At 36.6% G+C, this 13,687-nt stretch overlaps 1 protein-coding gene across 1 annotated transcript; it reads right to left on the bottom strand.

The window, feature by feature from the left end:
- Window positions 1-9,392: 9,392 nt before the first annotated feature.
- On the bottom strand, window positions 9,393-9,998 carry LOC133804510 (uncharacterized). The gene has a single exon (XM_062242663.1). The coding sequence runs from the start codon at window positions 9,996-9,998 to the stop codon at window positions 9,393-9,395; it is 606 nt and encodes a 201-aa protein (XP_062098647.1).
- Between the last annotated feature and the right edge of the window lie 3,689 nt (window positions 9,999-13,687).

The raw sequence follows: 13,687 nt of genomic DNA, 5'->3' as shown, positions 1-13,687 counted from the left end.
AGCAATAAATCTCATCATCTAACATAAAAGAGCACTATGATAGACCCCAAGCAGAGATCCCCAAAACAATATAATAGACAAAAGCAGAAGGAAATTGAAGGTACAAGACAATGGAAAGAACTAGGCAGATGTAAATACTTCTATCAAACTCTCCACTATCATGGAGATGGAAATATCTCAAAGTCACTCACTCAAAAACAAAAAATACACAAGTATGACTATTTTCTCCTTTATTTTCTCACATCAATTTCATAATGCTAACCATTGTCTTTTGGTAAAAACCTAAGTAAAACGAGCCAAAATCTGATAGCCAAGGAAAGTTATTGGTAGTGGGAGAAGAAAAAGAACACCCCAGGTGGATTTGTTTATTCTTTTGTTGAACAGTTAGAATTATATTCAGTTTTACTATTCTTATCAGCAAGACATATTGAAAATGTTGTTAGGGATTAGTAAACAGGCACAACAAAATCTAGTTGCAATTACATCATCTCACATTAATTATTTAATGAATTGGGCATGATCTAAACCAAAACTAAATAAATTACAATTTACCTACATAGTTAACATTGGCACACGTTCACCTGCAAATTACAAAATTATATTTAACAGATCGAGAAAGATAATAGAGTAAAATAACTTACTTCATTTGCTTAGCTTCCTTTTCATCCAACCAAGTCTTTAACTTTTCAACCTCACTTAACACCTAAAAATCCCTCAATATTAAGTCATATAAAAAACTAATTTCTGGCATTCTTAAGAGTCACAATACAACTACAGTTTATTCATAAAACAAGAGACTATAAACACCCAAGCTGCCAGAGTATGATTCAGCACCTCATCAATTTTCTCTTTAGGAAGCCAAGATTTATTAGTCTCCCACTTGTGCACAATCTGTGAACAAACAGAAATTGCATGGGGAGGATCAGTACAACATAGCAACAGTAGAAATCCATAAACTTATACTACAACACCTAGTGTAGCAAATGTAAATTTAACGATGTCTTTCAACATATGCAATGTATATTTGGTCTTTCTCTAGGTGCAACAAACAGAGAATGAAACTTCTAAAGTGAAACAAGATGCTTATCAACCGAATAATCCATATGAAAATATTGAAGGCTCGATCAACTTATCATAATAATGTGAAGTGTATAATACTTGCACTCTTCACGCTTGTAATATAAAGGACCTGTAATCTTAATAATTTGCACCCAAATCTCTTGAACCAAAAACAAACACACTACTAGAATTTTGAATTAGAACCTGACCCTCAATAATTTTGATATGAATATTAATTAAAGACTGCAAAATTTGGACTTTGAAATGGTTTGTACAAGGCAATATAACAGCATAATATTTGTCCTTTGATAGGTTAATGGTGTCCATTGGCCCCAGAGCCGAAAGTCAGCAAATCAAAATAGAACATAATTGCACAGAATATAGAACGAAATGAAATATTGAAAAACATAATTGAAGCACCACTAATAAGCAATTCATATTAAGAAGCATAAATCTATCAAACCATTATAAATTTAAACACCAAATCATGAACCCTAATTTGAACATGAAAGCAAATTCTATTAAATGTGAAATTGTAAATTAAATTGAGAGAGAAAATAAACCTGGCTGGAATAGAAAAAATGGATATATATCTCAGATCATTGTACGTAGTCCTTGTGAAAACTAGAGTTTATAGAAGAGACAAAACAAAAATGAAGAAACTCTGCTGCAACTGAGAAAGAAGAGAAGCTTCAATCCGTGAACTTGATCGGCGACAAAGCTTAGCCGGCAACGATGTTCAGCAAGCGAGGTGTAGATCACTGGTGGAGATCCGATTCAAAAATGTAAGAGAGAGAGAGAGAGAGAGAGAGAGAGAGAGAGAGAGAGAGGAAAGAGATGAGTATTGCGTATAGGAAAGAGACGAGTATTGTTTTATTTTATTTATAAATATATCTTTTATTTTGTTTTAAAAAAATTAGTCATAAATGTAGAAACAGTTGTGACTAAAAGAAAATTGTTAGTCATAATAAATTAGAGTAGTAACTACATATCAATTAGTCATAAAAATTTATTGATTGCAACTAAATGTACCTTAGTCACAACAAAATATTGTAACTTTTTAAAAATTATAGATTTAAAATGTTTAATTATTGCCACAAATAATTTGTTGTGACTAAAGTATAATTTGTCACAAATTATAACTATAAGTATATTTAGTGACAAGTATTTTTTAGTTGTCACTAAAAAGTTGTGACTAAATATCAAGTTTTTTGTAGTGATAGTACTATTCTAAAAGACAATCGATGAACATGTTTTGAACTTGTATTGTTTCCCCTCCTACTAAATAAGAAAGATATACAAAAATAAGAAAGATACACAAGTCATAGCTGCTAAATGGCAGTCTTCATTCGCTCTTCATAACTCAAGAGTCAACGAAGTTCAAAAGGAACCACTTCAAAGTCCTGCTAGAAATAAAACCATTGTAAATGTACATCCAACATTGAATAGTAAAATGTAGAAATTATACTCTAGACAATCCAACAAAGTCTAAACCTACCATCACTTTAGCACAAGTCCACGAAATCATTCTCACATGACTTTGGTGAGTGATTTGATCACTTATTTCATTCTTTCCATTTCTTCTTTCTAGGCTGCCTTTCGATTCCATTAGGAATATCGAAATGAAAGAAGATCATTTCTAAAGACCTGATAACACAACAAGATAACATGGTATCAAAATGTTGATGTTGTAATAGTTAGTCCATAGAATGCAATACCACAATCTCAAACACAAACTAACCTCAAGCTCGACAGTGTGGAATTAGCAAGGCCAGCGAGTAAGGGAAGGTCTAGACAATCCATCTAGGAGACAATGTGCACCATTTCATCATCTATCATTTTCTGTTTTGAGACTAGAATTTCCCTCCACAGAAGTCCCATCTTTGAATAACTACAAAGATAGTAGCTGGCATTACTCTTTAAGAAAACAAAACTAGATAAGGTATCAATTCTTTATTTTTTACAAAACTTTTCACAAAATTGAAATTAACTTAATGTGTGGCAACTAATATTTCAAGAACAGAATGCTTAATAAGGAATATTCAAAAGATGCCCACATAAAAAACATGTACCACTTCATACATCTGTGCTATATTTTTTAGAAAAGTCAAAAGATTCCGAAATTGAAACTTCTGCAAGTAAAAGCACAAAAGGGCAATTATAGATAATACATGCAAGTGCACTTAACAACACATAAATAGAAACAAAATATCATAAACTAAATTGAGGAATCGACCACCACATCAAGAAGCAGATAAAAGATGTTTAGAGAGGTCTAGTAAATGTGGAGTAATCCACCACTACATCGAGAAGCAACTATGAAATTTGAGCATGAAGAACACTCACCCCAATTGCGAGGCTTAGATACAGACACTATCTGTTGCAATATGAGTCAATAATGTGCCATGGTGGAAGGTAAAACATGTTTGGTTAGCATGAATTTTACCATAAGCCATATGGAAGATCAACACAAAATCAACATCAAGTCAACAACAGTCTCTAATGGTGATGGTGTTGTTGCTGTGAAAATTTGAAGAAGAAGAAGAAGAAAAAAGAATGAAAGAAATAGATGGAGAGAGAGAGAGAGAGAGAGTTTATGTTGCTTTGTGTTGATGATAGTTTTTTTATATTTTTAATAGTATATGTAATGCCCCGAATTCTCCGATGTAGTTTAATGGCGGGAATAGTAGGCCGGGAGGGCCATACTTGCTTAATTATGCCATTAATTGATAGAATGCATGTATATGTGAATTATATTATAATATGATGTTAAATGCATGCATGTGGGTCCATATTTTAATTACAGGGATGTGATGATAATTTAGCCTGTTGAGGGCATACTTGTATATTTGTATGCATGTCGGTGATATGTTGTTGAGACCACATTATAATGTGGGTTTATTCGAGCTATTCGGCATAAGACGATCTTGGATTATTGATTAGCGGTCTAGACATAACAGGTTTAAGTTCGGGACTCGGGATGAGTCTCGGGGTGATTATAGGGATTAGAGCGTTACCGGGAGTTAAAGGGTAACGGGATATAAATTATTGGCGTTTGAGATTAGTGGGAATTGGAGAGCGTTAATTATTGTTAACGAGAAAGGTTGGAAAGAACAAATTTGCCCTTGGGAGCTTTAGAAACCCTTAATTGACCTAGGGGTATAATGGTCTTTTTACCCCTAGGATAGATATAAACCCTTTAGGCTGTGATACAGAGGGAAAAACAGAGCCAGTTCTTGAGCCTACCCGTACCTTCCTTCTCCTATTTTCCCTTTGTGATTTTTGAAGCACTTGTTGAGGAATCAAGCTTGGGAAGTAGACCTTGGGAGTTTGGGAGAGTGTTCCACCATTTAAGCGCATCACAACCTGAGTTTGAGGTAAGTTTCCAGCCATTAGTTTTCTGGTATGCTTTGTTTTGGTGTTAGTTTTCAGCTTGTGATTTCTTTGTGGATAGTTGGAATTAATGGAAGTTTTGGTTGGGGTTTAACTTGGGTTTTGATGAGGGAGTGTTATGGATCAAGTTTAGGGGTTGTATTGGATGTTTGAGTGGTGTTTGAGCTTGGTTTGAAAGGTTGGTTCCAAGGGAAATCGCAGGGGAAGAAAAACCAGGGTATTGGCTAAACTGGGGGATGGGCCGCAGCATGGCCAGGGAGGGCCGCGGCCCTTGAAGGGTGCTGAAGGAGGTTGTCTCTGTTTGAGGGGCGGGCCATGGCATGGCCAAGGAGGGTCGTGGCCCTTAGTGACATTTTGGCCAGAAATTGGTTTTTGGCTCGGGGAGGCTTGCCTTAGGCCTCGGGATCGATCCTACTACCCGGTTTAGTAGTATTTTATGTCTCGGAGGCTAGGTTTTGGTTTGGGAACCCTTTATTATTTATTTTATTGATGGAATCCCATAATTGGTTATGACTAGGTAACCGCTAAGGGATCAAAAGGCTGATCGTTCTCAAGGGTCGTTCTTATTATTAATTCTCGCTCGAACCGGAGGTAAGAAAACTGCACCCTGTGTATATATGACATGCGTGATTGCTATTGAGGCATGTTGATTGGTAAATGTGGATATGGATTGCCTATTAAATGCTAGCAAATGTGGTTTACTTGTATATGTACTGACTAGTCAAGGACACTGACCTAAAGAGTCAGAAATGGCATAGCGTCATGAACGCCGAGCCAAATAAAGATTAGATCTAATCGATATCAGCGTTGAATGGCTCTAAGGCATTAACGCTGGACCGACCCTAAGGTCGATGAAACTTATAAGCGCTTGTCTAGTCTAAGACTAGTTACTAGAGCCAAGGCTTAAGGCCCCGGTGACTGTTTGTCACACGGCTAGGGAACGTTGTTCCAGGGTTATGACTCTAAGGTCATGAGGAATGTTATGTTGGTGACTAGTCACCATGCACCTATCCTGTTCGAATTAATAAAAGTTCACTTATTTATTAAGCCCCGGTGACCCTATCGTCAGAAGGCTAAAGGGAGCTGGACCCAACTTAGTGACTTTTGCGACTGTCACATATTTGTTTGGACTGATAGTCCTGAATGATTATTACGATCATTTTTGATATTATATCATGCTTTATTGTGTTTTCTTGCTGGGCCTTGGCTCATGGGTGCTATGTGGTGCAGATAAAGGAAAAGAAAAGCTCACCCAGCCTTGAGTGGAGAGCTTACGTGGAGATGTGTACATATGCGGCCGCTTGACCACCATGGCCAAGGAGTTCTCAGAAGGACTAGGGGGTTTACCCTATTTTTGCCGCTTAGGTCGGCAGGTTTGAAATTTTGAAACAGTAATGACCATTTTGAGTTGTAAATAACTTGTAAATGTTTTTATGGGCCCATGTACAGTTTTATGTATTCAATAAAATATATCCTTTCATTTTTATTGATTTTTCACCTTAACCTGTTAATAACACTTAGAACACGTTTTTTTTTTTTTTTGGTAAATCAGAAATTCATTAATACCAAACAGAACCTTACAAATAAACAGCACCTAAAACAGGCCTGGATATGTCAACTCTTTACAATATATGTCTTTATATTTACAAAGCTTCAAACCATTCCCAATCTGTACATGTAACTTTTCCCGGCTTAATACTATGTATTCTACTCTTAACATCATTAAGTATAGCCTGTATTACCAATTCCACTCTCTTGACTTGTTGAAGCCATAACACCTCATTCCTGGCTTTCCACACCTGATACACAACGGCAGCAAGAACTTGCTTCTTGAACCTGCTCAATTTAGCTCTCGAAATCCATCTCAGCAGGCTATAAATCGTCTCTGCTTTAGCTCTCCAACGCAGCCTTGCTTTAAGACTTTTAATACACCTGTTACTAAATGAGCACTTAAAAAATAAACGCTCAATATGTTCTTCACTTTGTCCACATAATAAGCAGTTGTTGTCTGGTACAATGCGAATTTTATGGAGCCTCTGCTTCGTTTTCAACCTGTCCAGCCTAGACAACCACAAAATAACACTGTGTTTTAGTAAGTTAAGCCTCCCCCAAACCTCATTGCTCCATGAAACACGAGTTTGAGAAGGACACAACATCAAATACCCTTTTTTAATACTGTAATCAAGTTGAACAAATTGACCACCAGCTATGCTTTGTGTCGGGGCAGTATATGCCCACCAATCCGCATCTTTAATGTACACATTGTGCACCCATTTTACCCAAAGGTTGTCTTTCTTACTAGCCACAGCCCAGATGTATTTCCCAATGACAGCAATATTCCAACTCAAAATGTTCTGAAATCCCATTCCTCCCTCACTTTTTGGTTTACAAAGCATGTCCCAAGCCACATTTCCCGGACCCATATAATCTGAACTACCCTTCCAGAGAAAAGCTCTACAAATAGAGTTAATCCTTTTCAAAATCTCCTTAGGAATTATCATGATCTGAGACCAATAGGAATGGATTGAAATGAGCACTGAGTTGATCAACGTTATTCTTCCAGGATAAGACAAATTACGAGAGCTCCAAATTCGAATTCTAACAACCATTTTCTCCAAAATACTTTCACAATCCTTGGCTGAAATTCTTTTGGCACAAATAGGGATCCCCAAGTATTTGAAAGGTAACTCACTTCTACTGAAACCAGAAGCTTCCGAGACTCTTTGTACCTCTTGGTCTGCCATACCACTGCAGTATACAGCTTATTTAGCCTCATTTGGATGAAGACCAAATGTTCTTGAGAATAGCTTCAGACCTTGCAACATATAGTATATGGATTTAAAATCCCCATGACAAAATAAGAGCACATCTTCTGCAAAACTCAGGTGGTTTAATTGCAAACCTTCACATCGTTCATGAAATTTAAAGTCTACTTTCTGTCCTATTTTCATCATGATACGAGAAAGATACTCCATTCTTAACACAAATAGAAGAGGAGACATTGAATCCCCTTGTCTTAGTCCACGTTTTGCTGAGAAGAAACCGTGTAGTGATCCATTGAACATCAGAGAAAACTTTGGTGTAGTCACACATTGCATAATCAAATTTGTGAACTTTCTTGGGAACTAGAAAGCAGCTAGCATTTCTTCCAGGAAGTCCCATTCTATTGTATCATAGGCCTTCCGTAAATCAAGCTTAATCATACAATTGGCCTTTGTATGCTTCCTCCCGTAATGTCTAACAAGGTCCTGACAAACCATGATATTGTGGGCTATAAATCTCCCATGAACAAACCCCCCCTAATTTTGAGCTACTAGATCAGGAAGGATAAGCCTTAGTCTGTTACAGATCATCTTCGTGGCTACTTTGTAAATAACATTACAGCATGCTATCGGCCTGTAATCACTCACCAAATTTGGGCATTTACTCTTAGGAACAAGAGTCAACACAGTACTGTTTACTTCCTTCAAAAGCTTCCCAAAATGCAAGAAAGAAAGAAAGAATGGCTTCACTTACCTCTTTGCCAACAATTTCCCAATTATCTTGAAAAAATGAGCTATTATAGCCATCTGGTCCTGGAGCTTTGCTAGCAGGAATGGAGAATATTGCTTGCTTCACATCCTCCTCTGTATAGTCTGCTATAAGCATTTGAGCCTGCCTTTCCATTACAACAGCCCCTTGCATCACAATCTCTTTTATAACACTTCTTCTATCACTCATTTTAGTTGCCAGCAACCCTTCATAAAAATCGAGAAAGGCTTCGTGAACCTGTTCAGGTTGATATAACCACCTTCCAGATGCATCTGTTATAGAGTAAATTCTGTTTTGAGCTCTTCTTTCTTGGATACTTGCATGAAAGAAAGCCGAGTTTTCATCTCCCTCCTTAAGCCAATGCACTTTTGCCTTTTGCTGTAAAAAAGACTGGTATGCTTTTTTTGCTGCCACATACTGATCTCTAGCCTCCGTCTCTTTCTGAATTGAATCCTTATTCAAAGGATCTTGCTGTAAGGCTTCATGAGAATCCTGGAGGTTCAACCTCATTCTCATTTCAGCACTAGGGATATCATGGAAATCTTTGTTATTCAAGTCTTTAAGCATCAACTTAACTTGTTTTAGCTTGTAGACCAGCTGAAACATAGCAGTCCCATGAATTCCTCTACTCCAAACATTAGCCAAATTCTTTTTGAAATCAGGAGCATGACTCCACATTCTACAGCACTTGAACGGCTTCTTCCCATAATTCCTTTCCTGATAAACCGAAAGCAAAGCAAGTGAGTGATCAAACAGTTCTTCATTTAGAAAAAAGACTTCTGGTTCAGTATAACAATCAAGCCACTTTTGATTAGCAAGTACTCGATCTATTTTGGAGTAAATACGATCATCACCTTGTTGCTTGTTACTCCAAGTGTAATAATTTCCCCTATACTTTACATCTTCTAATTGACAATGCTCTACACAATCTTTAAATTCAACAGACTTCCTATACTTCACTCTAGCACCAATACGCTCCTCCGAATTCAATATCTCATTGAAATCGCCTAGTATTACCCACGGTTCCGTAGTACTAACTGCTTTTAAGTCAGTCCATAACCTCTTACGCTCTTCCTCCACATTAAAACCATATACAAAAGTTATACTAGGAAACCACAGCCATTCATAGGTTTAACTAGTACATGAATAATCTGACTTGAGCAAAACAAAATATTCACATCAAACATCCTTGGATTCCAACTTACAATAATTCTTCCTCCACTATGCCATGCAGTATTAGCCGTAAAACACCACCCAGCAAACATTCTAAGGTACAAGGCCCCTAAATTCAAAGCCTTGACCCTTCTCTCAACGAGACCAACCAATCCAACTCTTTTTGTAGAGATTAATTTCTTAACCTCATTTTGCTTGTTAGGATTGTTGATTCCCTGACGTTCCAACAAAGAATCCTATCCATTAGGAGGCGGAGGCTCCTCCCCTCCCCCTGTGATATCCCTTGCTTCACCAACTTTCGAACATTCTCCAAATTCAGAACTTAGAGCATCAAAACTATTAGCAACTATAGTGGGATGAGCCACTGCCAAATTGTATTTGCCACTTCTAGTCACTTGCTGAAACCCCTCATCATCCACCATTACACTTTTTTCTTTTCTCATGGCTTGTATCACATTGTTATCCTTTTTAATCACCCATTCTTTCTTCTGCCCATCTTTCTTCCTACAATTTTCCGTGATGTGCCCATATCCTTTGCAATGTCCACAAAGGACTGGTTTCCACTCATAAAACACATCCACTTCAACCTTCTGATCAAATTCATTAGTGAAGGATACCTCATAAGGCAAGTCCTGTGTGAGAGAAACTTCAATGAGGATTCGTGGATAGCTCAACCTATCCCTGTTTTTTGTAATCTCATCCACCTGAAGAGGTTTCCCAATTTGACTCACAATTTTGAAAAGAGACTTCTCTCCCCAGTATTTCAACTCCAGACCAGTCAACTGTATCCAAGTAGGAACCACTCTCACATCTTCCTTTCTAAAATTTGTTACTGAATCCATGGCTTCATAATTGTTGCGAAATTTATAGCTATGCAAGTGCACACAGTCGCAATTCGTAATAAAAATGGTAAAAACCGAGTATCGTCCTCAAGGACTGATTTATCAATTACCAATCAATTAATCCTTTAATTCTATTTGATGAAACAATTATCAGAGATTTTAAACTAAGAAAAATACTAACGAAGTGCAAAGAAGAATTAAACAAATTAACAAAGAAAATACAATTAGGACAATTATGATCCTCTATTTTTCCACCCTGTTATTTCCTAATGCAAGCATCTATATTCCCTTCTCCCTATTCAAGAATAAGTTGCAACAACAATTCATAATCTGGTCAAGACTTATGAAATTCAATCTAAATGACAACTTCCTATATTTCTATGGTAAATTGAATCATGTAGAGGGCATTAGCCACGCAACTCAGAAAATAAGCAAATAATCTAGATACCTTCGTTCTAAATCAAATTTGCATCCAAACAATCAAAGCATATCAAATTTCACTTTTCAGATTTCAATTTGATTCATAAAATAGCAATTAGAGGTGATCAATCAATAATCGCACAATTAACATAGATTGCAAGGAATTGAAAGAGATGAAGAAGAATATCAATTTTGCATTAAACCATAACAAGGGTTTCCAAAAGATTCACATAAAAGCCCTAAAAGAAAATTTAGCCTATGATATTCATTCTAGCCATATAATAATTCAATTACAAACATGAAAATTAACAGAAAAAGATGAAAAACTCAGAGACGAATCCTCCAATATGATGATCTTACTCCAGCCGTCGTTATCCCCTTTCAGCCCTCTTTCAGTCGCCTATATGATTCCAAAAAAACCTACTAAAAGTTCCCTCTAGAAAAGACTGAATTGCCCATCAAAAATAGCCAGGTATATCAGAAATCGCGACCCCAGCGCTGTAGCGCTACCCTTGTAGCGTTGTAGCGCTAAACTCAGAGCCAAAATGGGGGAAGATCTGGGCACCAGCGCTGTAGCACTCTTTTGGTAGCGCTATAGCGCTAAAGTCAGGAACTAACTTCCTGAAAACTGCGTCCAAGCGCTGTAGCGCTGATGTTGTAGCGATGTAGCGCTAAATTCAGTGCCGAGCCTCTTCAAGATTTCTTCCTAGCGCTACGGCGCTCCCAAGGTAGCGCTGTAGCGCTTCTTACAGAACTACCAAAAGTCACAAATCCGTCTCGATTTCATTCCATTTTCGCTCCTTTCCAATATTTGCATCACTTAACATCAAAAACCCTGAAACAAGAACAAACGAGCATAAATCCGAAATAAAACAATCCTAACTAATGAAAAATAGCCTAAAAAACTAGGACCATAAACGAGCCTAAAACTCGTTTATCAATAATGACAGGTTTTTTTATCAAAAAATACATAACCTCCCTGTAGCACTTCATCCTTGGAAATTATGGAGTCAAATCGAATTATAAACACTCCATGAGTCAATAGACCCACCTTATCCACACCCTTAGTCTTCCAGACATGACGAGCGAACCCCTCAAGCACTAATAATGGAGGATTAGCTCCTAGTACATAACAGACAATGGTGGAGCTCCAAAACTCTATTTCATCTTCTATATCTTCCAAGCCAATTTTAATATCACCCTGTCTCTCCTGCTCCTTATCTCTATTGAATTTTAAATTCAAGTTTTGCACCAGATGTTCCAAACGCAGAATTGGAGGAGAAGGGTTTTTACCTGATGCGATATCCCCCAAACATTTTTGAGAAGCTTGCATGAAGTTCGAAAAATCCTTGCGCACCTCCTCCTTCCTTTGTAACAGCTCCAGAGATGACCTTGGTGAGACCGCATCCATAGCTTCTTCATGAGCCTGAAGTAAGTCACGAAGCGTAAGAGGATCAAGTTCAAGATCTGCATCTGGTTCTTTTTCCCCTTCCGAAAATTCAATTGGCTCAACACCCAACAATTCTGTCATAGATCTAGTTTTCCTAACTCCATCAGAAGAAGTAGGACCCTTTTTCTTCTTCTTCTTCACCGAAGCCTTAGCCTTCCCCTGCATCTTAACTCCCTTCGCCATGACACCAGCTCTCCGAGCTGAGAGAGAAAGCTAGAGAGAGAAAACTATTTCAGACCACGTTTTTAACCAAAGGACTCGGGTAGCAGGTCAAATTTCCGATCCACCGTTCACCGTAACTGTTCTGGGGTAACCAGGGCGTTACAGTATATATTGTGTTGTTTTGGTGTTGATACAGTGTTGCCGAAACTGAAATATGGGGCAACACTATCAAAACGTTAGAGAAATTATCAAACAACTCAACATAAAATCCTAAAACAAGACTTGAGCAACAAAACAACAACATAAAAGGAATCATCAGTACAAGATCAACACGAAAACAATAGGAAAACTTAAAAATAACAAACTAAATCAAATCAAAATGCAACAACAATAACAAAAATAAATCAAAAGATGAAAGCATCAACAAAACAACTTATAAACAACTACAGATCAACATAACCATTAAAGAGCTAGAGAAAAACTCAATGAGTCATAAAACTCAAATCAACATAAGTAACACCAGAATAACAACAGTCCAACAACAGAAAAGAGAATAAGAAATCACACAACAATCATACATAAACAACACAACAGCAGTCCAACAACAGATCAGAAAATAAGAAATTAGTTTTGCTCACATTAGCTCCTGTGCTTCCTTTAAGCCTATTCGTGTTTATGATTTCTTTTTTAAATGAACCAGTTTTCCATGATAGATTATATATACATGGGCATTTATGAACTTTTGGAGGTTCAATAAAAGAGAGAAAGAGATAAAAATGTAAACCTTTGGCATTTTCAATGCAAGAATGACCGAAAGATACACATCTGACTTTTATGAATAAATATTGTAGAAAATATAAATAAAAAAATCATTCCAGTGATATTTTTTTTCTTTTAATGAAAAGCAACCTAAACAAATTAAAAGGCAATAATAGAAGATAATGATCAAATATGTAGTGCAGTCAATAAAGCTGCACAGGTTTTTAGGGAAAAACAAAAAAAAAAAAATAGTAGAGAAGGTAAAGATGAAACAAAACTGGTTTGGAAAACAATAAATTAGAAGTGTCTGATAGTAGAAAAATAATAAAATGATTGAAATGAGAGAGTGATGTGACTAAAGAGAGATATTGGAAAAAAAAAGCGTGCCGACAAACTTATGTGGGTTTCGTAACCGTCTTATTGTAATATAAAAACTTACCAAAGCATATATAAGTAAACCCCAAACAGTAAAATAGATAAAAATTTCGCCTCACAGTATTTTTGTAATAAATGTTCCAGTTTTATCAGTTTGTGTAAATTTTCCTTCATTATTTTCCAAAACTTAGGCAAGCAATCTCTTTAAACCCAAGCCCCATATATAACTATTCACTTTACAAAAAACAAAAAAAAAAGAGTGATAATAATTGATGTATAAAATTGGTGATCAAGTTGAAAAGCACGTGTCTAAATAGAATACTGCAAGAATAGGAACATTAAAGAGTTGGGTTGGGTGTCTTAGCCTGGAGTCCATGATTGTTTAAAAAACCTTATAATGTAACACAAATTTGAACTCAACACTCATATTAAAGAGAAAGGAAAATGAACGAAACTATAAATGAAAGCATGTCAATATCAAAGACAAGCTTTTAAACAAAACCAACCATATCAGAATTTTCAA

Source organism: Humulus lupulus, chromosome X, assembly GCF_963169125.1.
Source record: "Humulus lupulus chromosome X, drHumLupu1.1, whole genome shotgun sequence".
In the NCBI taxonomy this organism is placed as follows: Eukaryota; Viridiplantae; Streptophyta; class Magnoliopsida; order Rosales; family Cannabaceae; genus Humulus; species Humulus lupulus.
The sequence above is the reverse complement of the archived record's forward strand: the minus strand, read 5'-3'. Positions and strand labels throughout refer to the sequence as shown.

What these genes read in the sequence shown, in the direction of transcription:
- LOC133804510 (XM_062242663.1), bottom strand. Translation starts at nt 9,998, where the DNA reads ATGGATTCAGTAACAAATTTTAGAAAGGAAGATGTGAGAGTGGTTCCT.